The sequence below is a fragment of the Salvelinus sp. IW2-2015 genome, linkage group LG2, assembly GCF_002910315.2.
Source record: "Salvelinus sp. IW2-2015 linkage group LG2, ASM291031v2, whole genome shotgun sequence".
NCBI classification, from domain to species: Eukaryota; Metazoa; Chordata; class Actinopteri; order Salmoniformes; family Salmonidae; genus Salvelinus; species Salvelinus sp. IW2-2015.
In genome coordinates, this window is record NC_036839.1 from 1504401 (window position 1) to 1530261 (window position 25861).

The 25861-nt window shown below is 42.8% G+C and overlaps 1 protein-coding gene across 1 annotated transcript; it reads left to right on the plus strand.

Annotated features, from left to right (window-relative positions):
• Positions 1–9087: 9087 nt before the first annotated feature.
• LOC111973059 (Krueppel-like factor 5) lies at positions 9088–25546 on the plus strand. Its single transcript, XM_024000224.2, has 4 exons — positions 9088–9438; positions 21454–22354; positions 24750–24809; positions 25226–25546. The coding sequence occupies exons 2-4, from the start codon at positions 21466–21468 to the stop codon at positions 25402–25404; spliced, it is 1128 nt and encodes a 375-aa protein (XP_023855992.1). The 5' UTR covers positions 9088–9438; positions 21454–21465; the 3' UTR covers positions 25405–25546.
• The last annotated feature ends 315 nt before the right edge of the window (positions 25547–25861 follow it).

Below are 25861 nucleotides of genomic sequence, written 5' to 3' on the forward strand. Positions count from 1 at the left end.
CGTCCCTAGTCCAGACGTTACAAAATGCACAGACGCCTCTACTCTACAGTTTACCGTGCCATCTGGTGGTATGCTATGCCACCTGCCACATTGATGTCTAATATCGACTTATATTGATCTACGCTTTATGATTATGAATTTCCATACATTTTTTACTGGGAAAAACATGGTTCATTTAAGTTCAAAATCACAGTAACACTTTATCCTAACTATTTATAAATAGTGTACATACAATCAACAAATAGTTCATTTATTTTACACATTTATAATCATTACACTCATGAGCTCAATATTGTATTGATATTAATTTTATAATATATAATAGCACTTATAAGCATGTATAAGCATTTATAGAAAGACTTAACCGTGAAATGATTTTAAAGATGCTACCGACATCTCAAATGTAATATGAATGCTGATCCCCTCGTTAAGGAATTGACTGCTTGACTGTCACGAGGGTATCTTACCCGGTGCCATTTATATCCTGGAGCATCCAAGCACCCGACTGGCTTACTTGGCCCTGGTCTTCCTCTATGTGAATGTCAGCCAGCCCTCCCGCAGATCCCCAACGTTAAAACATTAGAACATGCCTAACAACTGGACCATAGCTCAGAGGAAATGCCAGAATGCCAGCGTGTGCTCATCGCATCACAACCACCCAAATGCAATCTCTCTCTTGTGGTCAGACTAATATGGACCAACCACAAGTGTGGATAGAGTTAAAAAGTAGCGGCACACGCATATTTAAAATGTATGGATACAGGAGACAGTGCTATAGATATGTTCAAGATGATGTCTTTGAAAATGCATGATGTCTGTTTTGAGTTGTATTTTATTGGCAAATATAAAAGTTTGTGTGAATGTACCATTCAGTATATATATACGTACATTCATTAGTATGTCATTATGTATATACTGTACTGTTATGACAATAACCAACTTGAAATCCAGTCAGAGACATAATGCATTTACTTTTTTGAGGGGCCATTATGGCAAAACATTTTTTATCTTTAAGTAATTCCGTATAAATGAAACAAATCTTCCATATTTTCAGCATAATAGTTGTTTCAATGGCATGACTCCATTTATTCAAGACGCTTAATCTGTGATCAAAATCGACTCTTTAAATATATTCTCCAGTTAAAAAAAAAACTTTTCTGTGAAAGTGATATCCCAAGATATAAATACATTAACGTACACACAATAAAGGGTCAAATAATTGTAACAAATTCAGTTTTCAAGAAAATCAAGGAATAGGAATATTCAAGTGTTGTCTGAATGAGAATTTGTGATGTCATCGACCTCCCATTGATGAGGACCAAAAGGAAAGACAAAATAGCGGGCCATGCCCGCACACTTTGTGGCTATTCATTAACATACCTCCACCACCCTATTATTAAGAAAAAAAATGTAAACACTGAACAAAACCTAACAAAACTAACCAAAACGAACCGTGAAAGCCCCTATACCAAAAGAGGCCTGAAAAGCAAATAGACAAGACAAAACAAGACCACATAGAACAAAACCCACGGCAATACAAAAGGCAAAATGCCACCTACCATTATGGTCCCCAATCAGAGGACAACGATATAAACATGCTGCTTCTATTTGGAAACCATATCAGACCACCATAGACATACTCTATATCACCTAGAACTACAAAACCCTAGACATACAAAAAAACCCTAGAACAATGCAAAAAACTAACGTACCCAACCCTATCACACCCTGACCTAACCAATAATAAAAAGTAAACAGAGATATCTCAGTCAGGCGTTACACATATTGAGAATTCGTGTATTGACTTTAAAGATTGCTGTACACCAGCTGAACCCATCCAACTTGAAGGAGCTGAGCAATTTTGCCTTGAAGAATGGGCAAAAATCCCAGTCCCTTCACCCCCTGGCCTTAGTATTGCTTTGTTTCCTTATTATTTATTTAGTCAGGTGTACTATGGGAAGTATGTTTGTATTGTCTAGTGCGTTGTATGTTTAGGGTTAAGTAGATAGATGGTTTGTGTTTAGTGTCTAGGTGGCTAGCTGGTCTATGTGCCTGAATGTTCTCAATCAGAGACAGATGTCATTAATTGTCTCTATTGGAGCCATATTGAAGACAACCATGCACTACGGTTAATGGGGTAATGTCTATGTTCTATGTGCTATGGTCCACTTAGTCGTTTAGCTTCACCTCATCGTTTTGATTCATTGTAAGTGTTTGTTTTTTCCCTTCATTAAAAGGAAAGTATTTTCCACACGCTCGTTTCGGTTCCTCTCTCCTACGCAAGACGATCTGACACATGGCTAATGTGCCAAGCTATAGAGACATACTCCCAAGAGACTTGCACTTAATTGCTGCAAAAAGGTGTCTCTACCAAAGTATTTACTTTGGTGGGTGAATAGTTTGGCACGCTCAAGTTCTGTCTTTCTTATTTCTTGTTTTTCTCCACAATAAAACATAATCGTGTATCAAAGGATACCAAAACCCCGCCAAAAACCATTTAAATCCATTTGTTAAGGCCAACAAAATATGAAAAATGCCCAAGGTGAATACTTTTCGCAAGCCACTGTATTACATACTTTAATTCTTCATGGACATGCGAACATGAACACCTTTACAGAGTTGCTTATACAACAGTTGCACGTAGACATTTTAAATTGGCTTGTAAATACAATAATGCTTGTACACTTTACCAGCATATTTAACAGTGAGAGAGTGAGAACGTGGGTGTGGTGTGGGGGGGGGGGGGGTTTTTTGCACTCGTGCGTGTGTTTAATACAGCACATTTTTGTCATCGTGTGTGTGTTGGGTTTGCGCAAAACTACCTCAACCTCAAGTTCAATGCGTCCAACACATGTCATACCATACACACATGCCACCATATTATCAAACTCCACAAAGTCAAGTGTGTTATAACGAATCTAACAGTTACTTTCTTATCTTACAGATGATGCAATAAAGCTGTTGCCTCAGATGCCACTTTAAAACTTAAAAAAACGGACACAAACTGTCACCACGTTATAAGAGTCGAACCAAGATGCAGACGTGTATGTTTCCATTCCTTTTATTGAAAGAGAAACTTAAACAACAGAAAACAATAAAAGCGAACAAACAAAAATGTGAAGCTCAGAGTTATGCTCGACACAAAACTATACAGACAAATCCCACAAAGCACAAGGGGAATGCTACCTAAATATGATCCTCAACAGAGACAACGATAAAACAGCTGCCTCTGAATGGGACCCATACCAGGCCAACATAGATCTATAATTCCCCTAGATAACCCACCCTCAATCACACCCCGACCTAACCAACATAGAGAAAAAACAGTACCCCCCCTCCCCAAAGGTGCGGACTCCCACCGCAAAACCTGACTCAATAGGGAGGGTCCGGGTGGCATCTACCGTCGGGGGCGGCTCCGGTGCGGGGCAAAGTATCCACTCCGCTCGTGGAATACGTCATCGGAGGAACCGGACCGTGGGTCGTTGCCGGAGGCTCCGGACCATGGATTGTCGCCGGAGAACCGGACCGTAGATCGTCGCCGGGACTCCGGACCGTGGAACGTTGCCAGGACCGGACCAGGAGCCGGACCGTAGATCGTCGCCGGGGACTCCAGACCGTGGATCTTCGCCGGAGGAACTGGACAATGGATCGTCGCCGGAGCACCGGAACGTGGATCGTCGCCAGGAAGCTTCGGACCATGGTTCGTCGCGGGGACTCTGTCCGGTAATCAATCGCCGGGGACTCCGGACCGTGGATGGTTGCCAGAGGAACCGGACCGTGGTTCATCGCTGGGCACTCTGGACCGTAGATCATCGCCGGGGACTCCGGACCGTGGTTCGCCGCCGGGGACTCCGGACCGTAGATCGTCGCCGGAGGCTCCGAACTGGGAACGCTCGCAGGAGGCTCTGGACTGGGAACCCCCGCCGGAGGCTCTGGACCGCAGACCGTCGCCGGAGGCTCTGGACCGCAGACCGTCGCCGGAGGCTCTGGACCGCAGACCGTCGCCGGAGGCTCTGGACCGCAGATCGTCGCAGGAGGCTCTGGACCGCAGACCGCCGCCGGAGGCTCCGGACTGCCGACCGTCGCTAGATCTGGACTGGGAACTGTCGCCGGAAGCTCTGGACTGTGAACCGTCGCCGGAAACCTCTGGACTGGGAACTGTCGCCGGAAGCTCTGGACTGTGAAGGCGCACTGAAGGCCTGATGCGTGGGGCCGATACAGGTGGCACCAGACTGGTGACACACACTTCAGGGCGAGTGTTGGGAGGAGGCACAGGACATACCGGACTGGGGAAGCGCACTGGAGGCCTGGTGCGTGGAGCCGGCCCAGGTGGTACCGGACTGGAGACACGCACTTCAGGGCGAGTGCGGGGAGCAGGCACAGGACTTACCGGACTGGGAAGGTGCACTGGGAGCCTAGTGCGTGGAGCCGGCACAGGACATACCGAACTGGGGAGGCGCACTGGAGGCCTGGTGCGTGGAGATGGCACAGGACGTACTGGGCTGTGGAGACGTACTGGAGACCTGGTGCGTATAGCCGGCATCAATGGTACCAGTTCGATGACACACCTCGCACGGCAAGTGAGAGGAGCTGGCACAGGACGTACTGGGCTGTGAAGGCGCACTGGAGACCTGGTGCATATAGCCGGCATCAATTGTACCGGAACTATGACACACTTCGCACGGTGAGTGTGAGGAGCTGGCACAGGACGTACTGGGCTGTGGAGGCGCACTGGAGACCTGGTGCGTAGAACCGGCACACATGGCACCGGACAAATGACACGCTCCTCAAGGCGAGTGTGGAGAGCTGGCACAGGACTTACTGGGCTGTGGATGCGTACTGGAGACCTGATGCGTGGAGCCGGCACAGATTTCACCAGACTAATAGCACGCTCCTTAGGGCAAATGTCGTGCATCTTCCACCAACTCAACAACTCTCTCCCCTCTTTCTCCTCCAATACCTCCATCCACTCTCTGACAGTCTCTGACTCTCTCCGTTTACTCTCCTCCAGTTTCTCTCTCTTTTCCCAGACTGGCTCTGGTTCACTCCTCGGCTTCGCCAACTACCCTTTGTTCCCCCCCGGAAAAAATATTTTCGGGCTATTTTTTGGGCTTTTTATGTGGCCGCGAACCCCGGCGTCGTCGCTGTCCTCCCTTCTCTCCTGTCGTCTGTTTCCACAGCAGGCTTTAGTGTCTTGCCAAGACTTCCTCCCAAGTCCAGGATATTCTCTCCTTGATCTCCACCAAAGACCAGGATGCCAACTCCTCCCGGGCACGCTGCTTGGTCCCGTTGTGGTGGGATATTCTGTCACAACCGTGTGTAGAGACGGACCAAGGCGCAGCGGAGGTTGAGTTCCACATCTTTATTTCGAAGTGAAACTTAAGCAAAACAATAAAGACTAAACGATACGTGTCACGACCATGGAGTGCTAACATGCAGCTACACATAAACAATATCCCACAAATCACAGGTGGAAAAATGCTACTTAAATATGATCCACAATTAGAGACAACGATAACCAGCTGCCTCTAATTGGGAATCATACAAATCACCAACATAGAAAATAAACTAGAACAACACATAGAAATAAATAAACTAGGTCACCCCCAGTCACGCCCTGACCTACTTCACCATAGAGAAACAATGGCTCTCTATGGTCAGGRCGTGACAACAGTGCCCTCAAAGCTCATCACTAAGCTAAGGACCCTGGAACTCAACACCTCCCGCTGCAACTGGATCCTGGACTTCCTGACGGGCCGCCCCCAGGTGGTAAGAGTAGGTAACAAGACATCTGCCACGCTGATCCTCAACACGGGGGCCCCTCAAGCGTGTGTGCTTAGTCCCCTAATGTACTCCCTGTTCACTCATGACTACATGGCCAGGCACGACTTCAACACCATCATTACATTTGCCGACGACACAACAGTGAGACAGCTATCAGTGTAGCTGAAGGGGAGGAAAGACGTCAAATAATAAGCCTTGAGACAATGAGACTTGGATTGTGTGTGCGCCATTCAGAGGGTGAAAGGACAAGAAAAAATATTTTAGTGCCTTTGAACGGGGTATGATAGTAGATGCCAGGCGCACCGGTTTGTGTCAAGAAATGCAACACTGCTGGGTTTTTCAGGCTCAAAAGTTTCCCGTGTGTATCAAGAATGGCCCACCACCCAAAGGACATCCAGCCAACTTGACACAGCTGTGAGACGCATTGGAGTCAAAATGGGCCAGCATCCCTATGGAATGCTTTCGACACCTCGTAGAGTCTATGCCCGGATGAATTGAGGCTGTTCTGGGGGCAAAAGGGGGGTGCAACTCAATACTAAGAAGCTGTTCCTAAAGTTTGGTATAGTCAGTGAATATTGGAGTTACACCACAAATTATCCAATATTTACTTACCATCAACAAGTAAACATGTATCATCTCGAAACCAAACCAAACAAGACAGTTAAAAAAAACAGTAACATATTATTTGGATAGTCCATCGGTAGATGCTCYAAAGATKATCTRAAGACTATCAGTAACATTTCAACTATCTACTAACCCTAGCCCTAACCTTAACCCTTATCCTAACCCTAAACTTAACCCTTACCCTAGCCCCTAACCTTAACTCTTACCCTAACCCTTATTCTAAACCTAACCCTTACCTTAACCTTAGCAAGCAGTTGCTTATCAACATATAGTTTGTTGATAGTATGACTATACATACTATCCAAATAACGTGTGACCAACAAAACAACTAACGGCTAGCTAGCGTCAAATTCAAAATGAAATACCAGACCATAAAGATCAGTTCCTTAATACATGTTATGTATCCGCACACAGTGTTTCTGAATTAAATATGGAGCTATTTTCATCCAAACATCCCCTCAATGTCTCCCCCTGCCAGAGTCTTTGCAGTTTTCACTGCTGCCCTAAAAATGTTGCCATAAAGTATGCAGTCCTGAAAGACAGCTGCACTACAGTGGCATTTTTAACATGCCTAGCAAGGGACCCAACCAGACCATCAGGACATACAAGGCAGTGTTTCCCAACCTTTTTTGGACCAGGGACTACCAGCTATAGTCCGATGGTCCATCTATGGTTCTCATCCTCGGGAAGATCGCTTCGATTAAAACTGGGAAGTGTGTCAGATGACTATCTCAATGAYCAGTCAGCGACATTGCAGGGATCGGTGTTGTTCCACTGCCCAGGGTTGTGTTCACTAAGTGCACACCGGAAAATGAAAACACACATTCATTTATGGACAAGTACAGATGGTACGTCCTTGTCTCAGTTAATTTCAGAATGTTTTATTCTGTTTTGTGCCTACTGAACATGTCCCAGGGGTATCATTTTTTTCTTATGACCAAAGATGTAGAAAAATATCTTATGACTTGTTGTATAAGCTTCGGGAGAAGAAACCCTAACACTTAACTGTTGTACGTGCCTTTCTTGCACTAACACCTGCACTTGTCTTTTCTTACTAACACTGATTTGTACTCGTCTGACCTGGCTAYTTTTTGAACTTTTCCTGTTGAAAAACAATATCCTACGTATAAATACAGTAATGTAYACACACTTAAGGGTAAACAAATCTGTTTTTTTTAAACAAGTTCAAACATGGAGTAGGCCATTCAAGGACTTGGTCTCGTGGTGCCCTCGGTCATCGGCCTCCCCCTTGCTTGCAGGAGCAATAGAGGAGCAACAGAGAACAAAAGCCCTCCCCCTTGTGCAATGTCACAAGGATACCTGGAACACATATTGAGGTGGGCCTTTTGTTAAATAAATCAGGTGATCATTGAGCGGAAAAGGAGAAGGACTTTAAATTGAATGCACTGACTGTAGATGTGTGTGTGTGTGTGTGTGTAACCTTTAATTTAACTAGGCAAGTCAGCTAAGAACAAATTCTTATTTACAATGACGGCCTACACCGGCCAAAGCCAGTGCGCCGCCCTATGGGACTCCCAATTACGGCCGGTTGTGATACAGCCTGGACAAGAGTGTCTGCTGGCCTCCCGAGTGGTGCAGCGGTCTAAGGTACTGCATCGCAGTGGTTAAGGTGTCACTACAGACCCGGGTTCGATCCCAAGCTGTGTTGCAGCCGGCCGCGACCGGGATACCCATGARGCGGCGTACAATTGGCCAGCTTCGTCTGGGTTAGGGAAGGGTTTGGCCGGCCGGGATGTCCTTGCCCCAGTGCACTCTAGCRACTCCTTGTGGCGGGCTGGGCGCATGCACGCTGACTTTGGTCGCCAGTTTTACAGTGTTTCCTCCGACACATTGGTGAGGCTGGCTTCCGGGTTAAGCGAGCAGTGAGTCAAGAAGCAGTGCGGCTTGGCAGGGTCGTGTTTCGGAGGACGTATAGGCTCTCAACCTTCGCTTCTCCCGAGTCCGTACGRGAGWTGCAGCGATGGTACATAACTGTAACTACCAAGTGGATATCATGCAATTGGGTAGAWAAATGGGTAACATTWWWAAAAAATCTAATAAAAATAGGAGTGTCTGCAAAATGACCTAAATGTCAATAAGGGATGGTGTCCCGTTCACATATAGAAGGAACAGTTTGAAACTGTTAAAWATACAAGCATTCATCATCACATTTCACACTTTATGGGCAGTTTTCATAGGCTAGGGACTAAAAAGCATTGATGCTGGTTTGAATATTACTTGAATAGAGAGGAGGACCTTGTTGGATTGATTCTGTACAGTCCCTCAAAAAGCCTGGAGTCACAAAGGAGCACATCTTGCTGTACTGTACTGCTGAATCATTCATTCTTATTTAGGTATCCAACACATTCTCATAAAATGCTGGAGGAAAGGAGCTGTTGTGAGTCACAATGTTATTTTAAGAGGCTGTGAACAAGTAACTGAATTAATGAATAGATTCCCTCACACTTGGAAGTTAATCTTCCCACAAATCACGTTGCTGCCTTTCCACGTATCTTTTTACTTGTCTTCCCTCCTCGAAACGGAATGTAAAAGCAAAGGTAATCATTACTTTAAGTCTTATGTTCTGTCTATTCTACAATTGAAAACATATCTTGTCTATTTTTCTACATGTCCAGCCACTCCCTATACAGACAGACGCACCGCTATCACGCAGTTGCGTAATTTGACAAGSGCAAAACAAGAGGGAGTAAGCAGCTGACAACTGCATGGTTTCAGCTATTTGTTCAAATCAGAATTAGTCCTATGCTAAATTACCCCCCCCCCCCCACACACACACATTTTCGCGGACTACTGGATATAACATTATCACCGTTTATGGCCACTGACTTATTAACCAATGATGTTTGAGTCGCTCTGGGGCAGGACGCACCCGAACACTGAAAACCAACTGCACCACCACTAGCGGACAGGCTGAGAGAAGGGCGAGGAAAATATCACGGTCATGGACAAGTCCTCAACAACATGAAGTATACAAWCGGTGAAAGCTCTTAATTTCACGACTACAATCTGGTACGGTATTTAATTAGAAAGCGAGTTTACAGTTTGAGCGAGGAGATTGTATGGCATCGTTGATATTTAGGCTATAGTATAGGCTAATATGCTGCCATCTAATTACCAGGCAAAATAGCCTATATGTACAGATCAATAGTGGACTGAGATTAAACGTTTCCCATCTCAATGTATAGAAGGAGATGCATGAAGTCAGCAGCTGGACAGTCTAAATTCAGCTGTAGATTTCCATCGCCTAGACAGGAGCACTAGTTCAGAAGCCCCGCTGCTTGGAGGGGATTTCTTTCATGTGCTAATAGTCTTCAGCCCCAATATTCCCCCAAACGATGCGCACTAGTTCCATTTGTTTCGTTTTTTCAAATACTGTAGGCCTGACTACATGTGTTTCAAAATATGTGCATTGACACATGGAGAGTGACAACGTTGCGCATTGTGATCTTGTTTTGCGTTGGTCAGCGTAGTCTTTTTAAGGGATATGGATGGTTTTACGGGAGATGTAGCAGTGTAGCCTACACGATCAATGCTTTACTGCTGACTGGTTGATATGAACGTGATCACCACTCTCTCCGTTTTCCTAGAGCACTGGTATGGCTGCAAAAAAATATAATGTAATAGTGAGATAGTGTATGACGCCATTAGCCTTAGCCAGAGATCCGACTCTATGTAMATTTTTCAATTTGAGTTGGTGCGAGTTCCATTCCTTATAATGGCAGCTCGGGGCTGGCACGGGTTATGGCTGGWACATGTAGCTCAATCCAGGGATGCAATACTCCAATGTACTCCAAATTCGCCCAGTATCCAAACTGCCAAACCCTGGCTAGATTAGCCTATGCCACACCAAATTCCAGTAGCCTTCACAGGGTTTATTTCCGTGATTGTTGCTGTATGGGGAACAGCCCAGCTGGTCGATTATCTATCAACTAGACTCTGTAACATCATCCTTTTCAATAGAAAGTGCAAACATAACAGCACAACATTAAGTTCTTAACATTCAAGTCATAAGAAATGAAAATGCATTTTCTTTTAATTTCAGTTGTCATCTTCTTTTTTTAAATGATATATAAACAGAGGACACSTTAACACAGACTAGTGATCAACAATGAGAAGATAGTCCTTTTGTTGGTGGCTGAATAAATCCATGCTGACGATTTACCAGGCCCTTGTGAGCAGTTTGTGTGACATCATGGTTTCCTTTTGCTGTTCATGAGTGTACTCGTTGCATGTGGTACAGCTGCTAACAAAGTCTTTCATTTCTGCTTGCATGTTTGGACAGTTTTTAATGTTTCACGTGCCTGGCGGTAGCATGCGTCACCTCCAACGTGACTGGAGTGTATGTGGGTAAGCATCTCTGGACATAGTGATTTGGGGATAATGACATTCTGACCTCTGAACAAGATGCCATTTTGCACGCTGATCTCATCTCGAAAGGTCCAGTATTCTCTCACTGTGAAAGGTGTTTCTTATTTCAGGTACAGCCAACCTGTGAGAACCATGGACTTCAGTGACTGTAGGTGTTCATTCTTGTCAGTGTGTTGCCTAATCTGGGCTAGGCGGTGATCTGTGACGTTTAAGTAGTCTGCCTGATTGATCTGTTGAACATCTTGTTTCTGCTGTAGCGAACAGATGGCATGCTGCTGATAGGCAGTGCCTCTACCTGTACATTATGCTGTTGCCCTGCTCAGTGTGTCGCAGATGTACATCCCTGGCTTGTAGACAACCTTCACACTGTAGTTTTGCAGTCAGGAGCATGCTTTGAAACCTCTTGGGCACGTTGAGGAGCGGTTTACTGAATATGTCAATGAGTGGTTTGTGGTCAGTTTCAGCAGTGACCAGCTCTCGACTATATAAGTAGTGATGGAAGCACTGGCAGGAGGAGAAGATAATGCTGAGGCACTCTTTCTCAATTTGTGCATAGGTTTGTTCTTTGGGGGGGGGTGCTCTCAAGGCACTGGTCCTGGTCTTCCAGCATAAGACAGTATCCAAGTCCACTCTAGCTGGAGTTGCTCTGGATTGTGACAGGCTTCCTAACGTTGTAGTAGTGCAACACTGGCATGGATGAAACCAGAGATTTMATCTCCTGCACTGCGGCCTCATATTTGGGTAGCCAGTGCCATCGTGTGTCTTTGTCCAGCAACTGGCATAGAGGCTCACAGGCTCACAGACTACTGATAGATGTGGCATGAACTTTGCAAAATAGTTTGCAAAGCCAATGAGACACTGCACTCCTTTTGCATCAGACGGGTTTGGCATGTYGAGGATCGCTCTGACTTTGTCTGGGTCCTGCTTCATGCCTTTGGCCGAGAGAATGTGGCCATGGAAGTGACGTCTTTCACCTTGAACTGCAGCTTCTTCAGGCCAAGACGAAGCTTAACTGATCATGKGCGCTCCATCAGTGCCATGAGCTTCACATCGTTGTCGCGTTCTGCTTCTTCGTCTGTGTCACCACAGCCTATGATCAGGACATCATCAGCGATGGGTTCAATGCCCTTGAGCCCAGCCAGTAACTCTTCCTGCTTGCGTTGGTATACCTCAGGCGCCACTGAGACACAAAACGTGAGCTTGAGCAAGCGTTTCTGAATCCACGGGGTCCAGAAGGTAGTCATGAAGCTGCTCTCTTTGTCCAGCTTGCATTGCAGCAATGCATCTCGGTCATCCACCAAGGTGAAAATCCTGGCCTTGGGAAGCTTGTAGAGGACATCCTCCAGTGTCGGCATGATGTCGTAGGAATGTTTTAGTGCTTGGTTCAGATGCTTTGGGTCGATGCAGACCCTCAAATTCTCTGGCTTTTTCCCTCTGACCATATTGCTGATCCAGTCAGTTGGTTCAGTCACAGATGTCATGTGGCCATCGACCTCATATTTGTCCAGCTGGGCCTTCACAGCCACTTTCATTGCAATAGGCACACTGAACTGACGCTCTCATCCAATTCAAAGTGTACCTCCCCAGGTACTGATTCAATGTGCTCATTGAATACGTCGTCATATCTGCTGAGTAGTTGTTCTTTGGACAGAGATCCATGCTGCACACGCTCCACGATGTGCAGGTCATTTGGTACGGTGAACTGCATCAGTCCCAGGCGTTTACATTTAGAGTCTGAGAGGAGAAGATGTTGACAACTGGATTCTGGCACGTAGTACCGGAATCCAGTTGACATTGTTGCAGCTTGTTGTGTAATCGTAGTGTCACAAACCATTTCTTCCCTCTTGAGTGTACAGCCCCAATGGATYCATGCATGTAAATGTCACTTTCACTGTTCTGCTCTGAACACTGAGTGACACCAACACAGTGAATCTTGCCCTCACTCACCCTTCTTTTGCTTTTGAGAGACACTTTTGCAAAGTGATTATTAGTTCCACAAACTCTGCATGGTTTTTCGTAGGCAGGGCAGTGGTCTTTGCCTCGTGTGTTTGCAGATCTCCCGGGTGGCGCAGTGGTCTAGGGCACTGCATCGCAGTGCTAGCTGCGCCACCAGAGTCTCTGGGTTTACGCCCAGGCTCTGTCGCAGCCGGCCGCAACCGGGAGATCCGTGGGGCGACGCACAATTGGCATAGCGTCGTCCGGGTTAGGGAGGGTTTGGCCGGTAGGGAGGGTTTGGCCGGTAGGATATCCTTGTCTCAGTATGTAAAAATGTAATAAAATGTATGCACTCTACTGTAAGTCGCTCTGGATAAGAGCGTCTGCTCTTGGCCGGTAGGGATATCCTTGTCTCAGTATGTAAAAAATGTAATAAAATGTATGCACTCTACTGTAAGTCGCTCTGGATAAGAGCGTCTGCTAAATGACTAAAATGTAAAATGTAATTCCACAGTATTTGCATGCTATGGGGCTATCTGTGTTCACCATTCGTGGTTAATTGTCTGAATGTCTGCCTGGCAACAGCGTGAACAGTATCAGCGTCGGTGCGTGGGGTTTCCATTTCCATTGCTCTCATTCTCATGTCAGTGACTTCGGCAGTGCGGCACATTTCAGTGGCAGTTACTAATGTTAAGCCTCTCTCTTTTAGTAGACGCCAGCGCGTGTCATAATTTGCAATTCCCAKTACTATTTTGTCACAAATCAGTTAATCTTTCAATCCCCCTTATTCACAAGAAGCAGATCTTTCTCTCAGACAGGTTACAAAGTTATGTACTGACTCACTCTTTTCCTGTTTGCAGCTTCCAAAAACGTTCCTGGCGGGTTGGAAGTAATTCTCCAATGCATTCAGTATGGCCTTTGCATCATCCTGTTGTTGTGCTGTGAGGGTGAGATTGTGCCGGTTGATATGCCTGCATTCACTGCCCATTAAGATCCTCAGAGTTTCCGCATGGACTTCGTTGGGTTTTTAATGTAGACTTGTCGCCAGCACATAGTCCTCGAATTCATCCCTGTCCCAATTAATATTCCACTCCCCTGTAATAACCATGGGTTTTGGTGGTGGAATGTTCACTGCCATAGCGATGCAATAGGAGGTCTCTTTGCCTTCAGCCATCGAGGTAGGTAGTGATGCTAGCTAGCCAGCTAACAACAACTTTCTGTATGATATATTAGATTAAAGACTAAAGGCAAAGAGACTAAAGGCACACAAATGTCAAGTTCAATAGCCTTGTTCAAGCATTGTACATGTCCCTACATACGGGGTCCAGAGAACAGCCAAGCTAGTCGWTTACCTGTCAACTAGACTCCGTAACAGTGATGGGCCTGTGAATACTGAACATGTATGTATGTACTTTATAGGCCATGTCAGTGAAGGATTGGATTGTTAGCTAGCAAATATGCTAACGTTAGCAACCTAGCTAAACATTAGGTTATGGGCTGGCACTGGCAGTATGGGATTATGGAGAGTGAATTCAATTATTTATTCATCATTTTGCTAGGTAGTTATCTAGCTGTGGCCATCTGGATAGTATCAACAAGGGCTTTCTACAAAATACCAACATTAGTGGTGACATTGGAATCTAGACCATAAGCAATACGCACAAATATGCATTGSCAAGCAACGCTACTGCCACCCTCTGGTTTGGAGTATTTTAACAAGGCCGGGTGAATGACAACTCCCAAGGTCTTTGCTGTGTCAACACAAAAGAGATTGACTGCTGTTTGTCTGTCCTACCAGTGTGTATGAGCTTGCTTTAACACTTGTGCACATCTCTCTCAATTCAATTTGCTTTATTGGCATGACGTAACAATGTACATATTGCCAAAGCTTACTTTGGAGATTTTAAAATATGAACATAATAATCAATATTGTCAACGGGACAACAATAACCAAGGGTCAAAATAACCATACATTGAACAATAACAATTAGCATAGAGGACATGTGCAGATTGGTTGGTCCGTCAGACACTGTCCCTCATCTTATGGGCAGGCAGCAATATAATGTATTGCGTGGCCAACCTACAGCTTCTCCGTCCTCCCCTAACAGTATGGGTAGCATATCCTCAACAGAGAGGCATTTGAATAAGGGTTTCACATTTGGGGAAAGTAAACTCTTTTGGTATTGCAGGGTTTGGTAATGATATGGTAGGGGGGGTCACTGTATTTTAGATGTTTACAAAACTTAATTGCTCTTTTTTTGAGTTTTTATTATTAGTGGATATTGGCCTAATTCTGCCCTGCATGCATTGTTTGTAGTTTCTCTGGACATGTAGAAGAATCTTACAGAACTCTGCATGCAGGGTTTCAATGGGTTGTTTGTCCCATTGAGTGAAATCTTGTTTTGCAAGTGGATCCCACATCTCGCTGCCATAAAGTGCAATTGGATCAGTGACACATTCAATTAGTTTTATCCAAATATTTCAATTTTAAATGGTTTATTAATGGCGTAGAATGCCCTGCGTGCTTTCTCTCTGTTCATTCACTTCATCATTAAGTGTGTGCAGTACTCTATATGTTTTAGACCACAGTTCTCAATTGGTACATTTCCCTGAGATCTGAAATGTCTCTGGAAAATGATTATTTTAGTATTTTTGGGGTTTACTGCCAGGGCCCAGGCCTGGCAGTACTGCTCTAGAAGGTCCAGGCTCTGCTGTAGGCCATGTGCTGTGGGTGACACCAGGCACAGGTCATCTGCGAAGACCAGACATTTAACCTCTGAATTGTGGAGACTAACACCAGGGGCTGAGGATTTTTCTAGAATAGTTGCCAATTCGTTGATGTAAATTTTGAAGAGTGCAGGGCTCAGATTGCAACCCTGGTGAAGGCCCTGACCCTGGTTAAAGAATTCTGTTCTTTTCTTGCCAATTTTGATGCCCTCTACACCACTTTAAATAACTTTGTAGAACAGTCCTGTATGCCAAATTGAATCAAATGCCTTTTGGAAGTTGATAAAGCAAGCGTACATTTTAGAATTATTTTGGTGGACATGTTTATCAATCAGGGTGTATAGGCTGTACATTTTTTTGGTACATCTTGAGATGTTTTGGTTTGTATCCAATTTGGCTTTTAATCAAGACATTGTGCTTATTGATGAAGTTTTTACATTTATAATACTGCAGAAAACCTTGCCCAGGTTACTGTTCAAACAAATGCCTCTGTAATTGTTAGGGTCAAATTTGTCTCTATCCTTAAAGATTGAGGTTATGAGTTCTTGATTCCAGATGTCAAGGAACTAAAGAAACAGTTTTAACCTCTAACGAGTTACAAACCCAGATCCGGGATCCCCCCCATCAAAAAAGCTGACTAGCATAGCCTAGCCTAAAGCCACAGGGATATCATATAATAAAATGTTCATGAAATCACAAGTCCAAGACACCAAATGAAAGATACACATCTTGTGAATCCAGCCATCATTTCTGATTTTTAAAATGTTTTACAGGGAAGACAATTATGGTATTTCTATTAGCTAACACCATAGCAACCGACACTACTTTTTTTTCTGCCCACATTATTTTTCCTGATAAGGTAGCTATCACAAATTCGACCAAATAAAGATAATATAGATCCTAACGCAACAAACATGTCATAAGATGACGTCTGATAAACATATTTATTGTATAGCATATGTTTTGTTCGAAAATTGTGCATTTTCAGGTATACAATCTTAGTTTTTACATTGCGCCACCATCACAACTCCTCAGCAACTAGATACTACAGAGAGAAGTGAAATTACTGAAATATTCATCATAGTAAACATTTATAGAAAAATACAAGCGTACAGCAAATCGAAAGACAAAAGATCTTGTGATCAGCCAATATTTCAATTTCTTTAAGTGTTTTTACAGCAAAAACAAACTTTAGCCATTATATTAGCTTACTACATATACCAACTCAAAGCAGCATTGATTCAAGCCAACAACATCAGCGATAAGAATAAACCAGCAAAAGATATTTATTTTTTACTAACGCTTTCTCAATACTCTTCAGATGACAGTCTCCTATAACATAATTACACAATACATATATTTGTTTGTTCGAAAATGTGCATATTTAGCGGCACAAATCGTGGTTATACAATTGAGAATAGTAGCCAAGCTGCCAACAATGTCGGGAGAAATCTTGGGAGAGGCACCTAATCTAATCAATAACTAATCATAACTTGACAAAAAAATAACAGGTTGGACAGCAAATGAAAGATACACTAGTTCTTAATGCAACCGCTGTGTTAGATTTTTAAAATTAACGTTACTAATGACATACGAGACCGTGCCGAAATTAATGGCGGCAATTATTGTTTACCATTTTTCACACATAAAATTACAAATTAACAGCATAAAGACTTCTTACTATTTGTTGAGCTTCCATCAGAATCTTGGGAAAGTTGTCCTTTGTCCATAATAATCGTTGCTCGGCTGTAGAATGTCATCTTCAACCGTGTAATTAGCAGCAAACATTAGCTATGTGGCCCAGACATGCCCAACTCTTCAAAACGCAGCACTAAGAAATTTCMGAAAATCTCAATATACTCATATAAACTGATATAACTCGGTTTAAAATAACTACGTTATGATGTTTCAAACACCTATATCGAATAAAATCAGAGCCGGATATATCTAACGCCGATAACGTGAGCTTTTCAGAATGCCATCCTGAGGTCTGCTTTGCGCCATGACGAACGTTGAAAAGGGTGCACCCCTCGTTCCAAGACCATTTATACGGCCTCAGATCTACCTAGCAACACCATTCAAATCCTCACTGCTTACTGACATCTAGGGGAAAACGTATRCAGTGCATGTCGACCAATAGAATAATTGCAAATTAATTAACTGACCCTGGAACAGAGTGCCTGATTTCAGATTTCTCACTTCCTGACAGGAAGTTTGCTCCAACTTGAGTTCTGTTTTACTCACAGATATAATTCAAACGGTTTTAGAAACTAGAGAGTGTTTTCTATCCAATAGTAATAATAATAATATGCATATTGCATATTGTACGAGCAAGAATTGAGTATGAGGCAGTTTAATTTGGGAACGTTTTTTTACAAAGTGAAAACAGCGCCCCCATATTGACAAGATGTTAACTTCATACGTGAGTTCCAAATATCTGTAACGGTCGCCCCAGCGTGAGTTTTTTTTTTTTTTTATGCACGTGATGTCAGAATACGCTCACTGTTCCAAAATATGATTATTGCGCAACAGGACAGTTAATATATGCTGCTAATTATCTATAGGCTATGTTTCAACTTGTCAATTTCCAATGATTTTCAGTTAACAGTTTGAATTGAGGTGTGTTCCGCCTCCTCATTAATTCATATATAAGTAGCCCATTTCAGTGTTGCAGACAATTTTACGTTTTGAAGTGCGCCGGACAAACTTCTCTCTTTGAGGAGAGCCCACACACTTCACCAATTTTTRCGCAGATCAAGTATGCAGATATTTGCACAGTCTTGCATGAATTGGAAACATTTCTGGGTGGCGCTCGCATTGCCTTGTTTACTTACAAATAATAACTTTGGACACGTGTGCGTTGCTATCAAAGTAAATTCCTTATTTTCTGTATATCATGTTGTCGTTTCTACTGTAGGTGCATACAGTATGTATGTACAGTTGAAGTCGGAAGTTTACATACACTTAGGTTGGAGTCATTAACTCATTTTTCAACCACTCCATAAATTTCTTGTTAAATCAAACAATAGTTTTGGCAAGTCGGTTAGGACAGTCTACTTTGCATGACACAAGTCATTTTTCCAACAATGTGTTTAACAGACAGATTATTTCAAATATAATTGAAAAAAATTGTAGACCTCCACAAGTCTGGTTCATCCTTGGGAGCAAGTATAAACACCATGGGACCATGCAGCCGTCATTCGCTCAGGAAGGAGACGCGTTCTCTCTCCTAGAGATGAACATACTTTGGTGTGAAAATTGCAAATCAATCCCAGAACAACAGCAAAGGGCCTTGTGAAGATGCTGGAGGAAATAGGAACAAAGGTATCTATATCCACAGTAAAACGAGTCCTATATCGACATAACCTGAAAGGCTGCTCAACAAGGAAGAAGCCACTGCTCCAAACCACCATTTAAAAAAAGCCAGACTACGGTTTGTAACTGCACATGGGGACAAAGATGGTACTTTTTGGAGACATGTCCTCTGGTCTGATGAAACAAAAATAGATCTATTTGGCCATAATGAACATCGTTATGTTTGGCGGAAAAATGGGGAGGCTTGCAAGCTAAAGAACACCATCCCAACCATGAAGCACAGGGGTGGCAGCATCATGCTGTGCGGGTGCTTTGCTGCAGGAGGGACTGGTGTACTTCACAAATCAATGGCATCATGAGGAGGAAAATGATGTGGATATATTGAAGCAGAATCTCAAGACATCAGTCAGGAAGTTAACAAACTATAGTTTTGGCAAGTCGGTTAGGACATCTACTTTGTGCATGACACAAGTAATTTTTTCAACAATTGTTTACAGGCAGATTATTTCACTTATAATTCACTGTATCATAATTCCCAGTGGGTCAGATGGTCGCAAATGGGTCTTCCAAATGGACAATGACCCGTTGTATACTTCCAAAGTCTGGCAAAATTGCTTAAGGACAACAAAGTCAAGGTATTGGAGTGGCCATCACAAACCCCTGACCTCAATCCTATAGAAAATGTGTGTGGCAGAACTGAAAAAGCGTGTGTGAGCAAGGAGGCCTACAAACCTGACTCAGTTACCCCAGCTCTGTCAGGAGGAATGGGCAAAAATTCACCCAATTTATTGTGGGAAGGCTACCCAAAATTATTGACCCAAGTTAAACAATTTAAAGGCAATGCTACCAAATACTAATTGAGTGTTTGTAAACTTCTGCCCCACTGGGAATGTGATGAAAGAAATAACAGCTGAAATAAATCATTCTCTCTACTCTTCTATTCTGACATTTCACATTCTTAAAATAAAGTGGTGATCCTAACTGACCTAAAAACAGGTCATTTTTACTAGGATTAAATATCAGGAATTGTGAAACACCTTAGCCAAATACATTTAAACTCAGTTTATGTAAACTTCTGACTTCAACTGGATGTATGGAGCATAATGAATTTAGAGTTTTATTCACGTTTTCAAGTGCTGGTAACGAATAATGCATTCCGATTATTGCATAGATCGTAATGGATGCCTATGATGTGTGTAAAATACTTTTTTGACGGTTGTGCTGATTTATAATGAGCTAAGCTAATGCTAAGCTATTTGCCAGCTATGTGTAGTGTGGCGCTGTTTGCTGACATTATACCATGCATTCTGGGTGTCACGTAATCTGTCAAACCAAAGATGTTATATTGAGGTGCATGAATAGTTCACTCATCTTTCGGGTAAACGTCTGGAAGTGTATGAAGGGAAGTGAATGATCGTAGATGACACACCCCCTTCAACATGCATACTATAAACCAGAAACTCCTCTTGTCTCTTATCTTTGGTTGATGCGAAAAAACAAACATGGAGGCGCGCACAAACTACCTTTGTCGGATTACTTTCGATTTCTAGAAAGTGTTTTTACTCAATTATTTTGATCAATGGTGAGCTCATTAATTATAATAGTAATTGCTATTAGCTAATTCATATTGTAGTTTCTCTCAGCCGAGAGTTATAAAAAATGACTGCTTGTGTTACGTCAGTCTTTCCACAGTTAGCGCTAGGAACAAATGTACCCTACATTTTCCGGATTGGATGATTGTGTTATGCTGTAGCTACTTCTGTGAATGTCTGAACATTGCATCCCAAAAATAAACTGCTCACATTCTGGACATAATTTGTAAGGACTGTGTTTTGTGCAAAATGTTTTCTGTGAAAAAAAGTGTGGCCTTCTCAAATGCTGATTGTTGCTCAATCGAAACAGGACGTTCTAAATAAGTGTTCTAATCACACCGGTTTGAGCATACGCTGCAGGGACCACTGTAGAATGATCACAGTTTACTGGGCTGTGAATGTGTGGTTGTTTCCATGTCTGTTCTTTTGAGAAACAATGCAMTTTGGCTGTGATCAGACAGAGGTGTTAGTGGCTTGATGGTGAATMAGCTGAGAAAGAAAGGGTCAATGTCTGTAATTATATACTCTCTCTCACACACAGACACAAACAAAGCTTTAAGTACGTTTAAAACTTCAGGCATTTTAAATGAGTGTGACTATAGGAGAAAAAAACTGGCCTATGCATACAAAGAGCTTTTAAACTTGTCCAGCAATGTTATGAAAACATTGTAACCATCTGTACTGTTTAGATAACTTTACACGCATAGGTCGACACCCATTCTCTCTCATTTACTCCTGCTCTCATGCTATTGACTATTATATTGATTACCTCATTGTGGCGAATGAACCTATTCCTTTTCAGTTCTTCCCAGGCAGAAAAAAAAACATATGCTAACTTTCACATGATTTTGGCTAGAGGCACACTGTCTTCAGCTATTTAAAGGCGCAAGCATTGACTGTAGCTGTGTTMTGGGTCCATGCGGAAACACTTGCGCTTAAAAGGTTTCCGTGCGGTGAAGAAATTGGAGATGTGATTAACGGTGTCACCTTTTTTGTTACTGCGATTAACATGTCACGTGTTAACTTTCACAGCCCTAGTATTRAATGTAACTCACAAATACTCCATATATTTTTTTTTACCTTGCAGGGTAGTTCCGAGATGGACAAATATCTGTCACCTCCTCAGAATATCCCAGACACCAGACAGCCATCTTTCACGGAGGACCTTGGTTCCCCATACAGCATCAACATGAGTCTCCTCCTACCTGACGTTACCTACCTGTGCCCCAGCCTGTGTCTGCCTATGAKACCCATCAAGACAGAGCCTCTCTCCCACTCCTTCATCCATCCCAGTTGCCAGTGCAACCCTGGTCCTACAACCCTTCCAGAACACYCTGGGCTTTATGGYGCTTCGACAGACACAGGAAGCAGTCTGTTCATTAAACAGGAAATGTCCTCCCTGGACTTCCCAGACAATCCGTTGTTCCAGCTGTTGAACTCTGAGCTGGAGCAGCTGGTGCCCGATCATCCTGTGAACACCAACCTCCACAGTGGGGTCCCTGTGTCCTCCTTGTCTGTCCCTTTCAGCAACCTCCACATACCATCCCCCCAGATTGTTGTCAAATCGATGGGATGCCCACAAAAAGATGGCAATCCTCTGACAACCCAGTTCGCAAGCCATTCGCAGCAGCGACCAGACTATCTTCCTCCRTCCCCGCCTAACTCTCAGCCAGGGAGCCCAGACAGAGGGAAAGAGCTGATTCAAAATCGTTCTCCGCCTTCATCTTATGCAGCCAGTATTTCCTCGAAACTAAGACCTGGTCTTAGGCCAGTCCAAWGCTCTGGTCTAGGACCAGTTCCGAGCACCAGTCTTAGATTAGTTCAGAGTCCATGTCTTGKWCAAAGYCAAAGTTCTAGTCTTGGAGCAGGCCAGAACCCTTGTGTTGGGCCAGTGTCCCCAAYGTTGGCTCAATCAGTTCCAGAGAGGTTTAACCACAGGAATAACCCTGACCTGGAGAGGAGGAGGATACATCACTGTGACATTCCAGGTGAGGAGAMATGACAGGTAGTCTCAATTCACTAAAGCAGGGTTCCCAAACTGGCGGCCCAKGGGCCGAATTTGGCCYGTGGGTTGTTTTATGTGGCCCTCCCCATGTTTTCKGAGCATAGAAAATAAATATATACAGTACCAGTCAAAGGTTTGGACACACTAACTCATTCAAGGCTTTTTCCTTATTTTCTACATGGTAGAATAATAGTGAAGCTTACAGAAGGCCTTTTTAGTGTCCTAAGTTTTCATAACTTGACCTTAATTGTCAACCATCTGTAAGCTGTTAGTGTCTTTAGACCGTTTCACAGGTGCATGTTCATTAATTGTTTATGTTCATTGAACAAGCATGGGAAACAGTGTTTAAACCCTTTACAATGAAATCTAAGAAGTTATTGGGATTTTTACGAATTATCTTTGAAAGACAGGGTCTGAAAAAGGGACATTTATTTTCTGATCATATTTCATATTCTTCAAAGTAGCCACCCTTTTTCCTAGCTGACAGCTTTTCACATCTTGCATTTCAATTAACAGGTGTGCCTTGTTGAAAGTTCATTTGTGTGGATAATGCGTTTGAGCAAATCAGTTGTGTATGACAAGGTAGGGGTGGTATAACAGAATTTGGTCTTTTACCCTATTTGGTAAAAGACCAAGTCCATATTATGGCAAGAACAACTCAAATAAGCAAAGTGAAACAACAGTCATCATCATTACTTTAAGACCTGAAGGTCAGTGAATCCTGAACAGTTCAAGAACTTTAAAAGTTTCTTCAAGTGCTTAGCGAAAACAATCAAGCACTATGATGAAACTGGCTCTCATGAGGCACGCCACAAGAAAGGAAGACCAGAGTTGCCTCTGCTGCAGAGGATACGTTTATTAGAGTTCCAGCCTCAGGAATTGCAGCCTAAATAAATGCTTCACAGAGTTCAAGTAAGACACATCTCAACATCAACAGTATAGGGAACTACGTGATCTCCGCATGTGTGGGACCACCATGAAGTATGGAGGTGTGATGGTGTGGGGGCGTTTTCTGCTGACACTGTCTGTGATTTATTTAGAGTTCAAGGTTCACTTTACCAAGCATGGCTACCACAGCATTCTGCAGCGTTACGCATCCCATCTGGTTTGCACTTAGTTCCACTATCATTTGTTTTTCAACAGGACAATGACTCAACACACCTCCAGGCTGTGTAAGAGCTATTTGACCAAGAAGGAGAGTGATGCAGTGCTGTGCATCAGATGACCTGTCTTCCACAAATCACCGACTATCCAATTGAGCTGGATTAGGATGAGTTGGACTGCAGAGTGAAGGAAAAGCAGCCAACAAGTTTAGCATATTGTGGGAACTTCCTTAGCTGTTGAAAAGCATTCCAAGTTAAGCTGGTTGAGAGAATGCCAAGAGTATCCAAAGCTGTCAAGGCAAGGGGTGGCTTCTTTGAAAGATCTCAAAATATATTTTGATTTGTTTAACACTTTTTTGGTACTGCATGATTCCTATGTGTTATTTAATAGTTTTTGATGTCTTAACTATTTTTCTACAATGTAGAAAATAAAGAAAACCGCTTGAATGAGTTGGTGAGTCCAAACCTTTGACTGGCACTGTATATATATTTCTTGGTATGAATGTTCATTGTTGAACAACTTCAAGGAAATCAGCTCAATTGATTAAAATGTTGGAAATGTATTACCATCATAAAGAGAATTTTTGATCGTATACAAAATTAAAGAGGTTTGAAATGATTTGTTAGTTAAATATTATACTGTATCTTTTGGCTCTTGTGGTCAATTTGCAGTCTACAAATTATTTGTAAATACGTTTCGGCCCACTGACCATCTGCTCAAGAAAAAAACGGCCCGCAGGTGAATCTAGTTGATTATTCCTGCACTAAAGTCTGTCTAAGCTCGGTAGTCGAAGTTGTGTATTTGAGGTTTAAAAGTCTTTTGAAGTGTGCCATTTCCACTTTGAAGTTCCAGACTTGACTTTCCCTTACGAAAAATGTATCAAAATATCCATAAAAAATATTCCGTTCAATAGTTCCAATGGTCTGTTGCTGCAGGAATATTTTCCAGCTGTAGCAAACTGGCTCAGATTTAAGATCCTACGTCTGTAGTGGGAGAGAGGCTTTGGTTTGCTCATGAGTAATAAAGACTAGTAGGAGATTAGATGATATGTTCTTGAAACCCATGGAATTGAATCATAGAGATCAAACAAACAGAACATTAAACGGTTCCATAAAAGTCTAACTTGATTTATAAGCATGAAATGAATGCATTGTGTGGTTTATAAKTCAATCATGACCATTAACACCACTCTGTCAGATGTAGGATGTTATTCTTGTTAATCAATTCTAGTTATGTTGTAATGACATGCATTTGGTTCCATTCTTTTTCATCAGGATGTAAGAAAGTCTACACCAAGTCCTCCCATTTAAAGGCCCATTTGCRGACACATACGGGTAAATGTTTTACTGGTAACATTATAAAAGTCCTGTTATGGGAAACTCCTCTCTTATTTTGGGGGGCCAGTATGTTATGTTGCCAGGCAAAATAATGCTTTTGGCATGCARATGCATTCTGAATGCTAAATGAGATCTTGCCCGCCAAATGTTGCCGCGTGTTGTCGAACGTGTTTTAAACACCTTAAACAAATAAAACCAAAATGTTGCCTTGTTTGTGTTTTTATGTCTATCTATTATTTAAAAAAATTTAGATTCTATTTCATTCAAGATAGTTGTGTAAAATATTAAATATCTTTACTGACCTTATAAAAACAAATATTATGTTTAAGTATTTAGTTAGTACTGTACATTTGTGACAACATGATCAACCCTGTTTCTGCTGTTGAATAATGTCATTGTGTGCTGCATTCCAGGAGAGAAGCCGTACCAATGCTCCTGGGAGGGATGCGAGTGGCGCTTTGCTCGTTCTGACGAGCTGACACGCCACTTCAGGAAACACACAGGGGCCAAGCCATTCCACTGTGTTGTGTGTAACCGCTGTTTCTCCCGKTCTGACCACCTGGCTCTACACACGAAGAGGCACCGGAGCTAGAGAAGCCTACATACAGTATATCCTTTTTTTTTATTAGATCAAAGTCAAATTAAACTTTATGTTGAATCTGTTGTGCTGACAATTGTTTCACAGGATAAGGCTMCCTGTCCTTACTGAGAAATAAATGTGTTGCTGAAACACACATGGATTTGATTTATTGTACCCATATATCTTACACTGACTGCAATATGGATGTAGCTTTTCCATGTATCTATTTCAGTAAATGTGCCATGGTTTGAATTTTGAATAAGAGCACAAAGTTGGAAACAAGTAATTCAGTATCTCTATGATTTATCTACAGCAGTGTTTCCCAAACCTCTGCTCATGTACCCCCAGCCATTTCACCTATTTGATCTGTTCCAGTACTAGCACACCTGATTCAACTAATCATTTGATTGTAAAGTTGACTGCTCGGTTCCCAAAAGCATCTTAAGGCTAAGTTCATTGTTAGAACCTT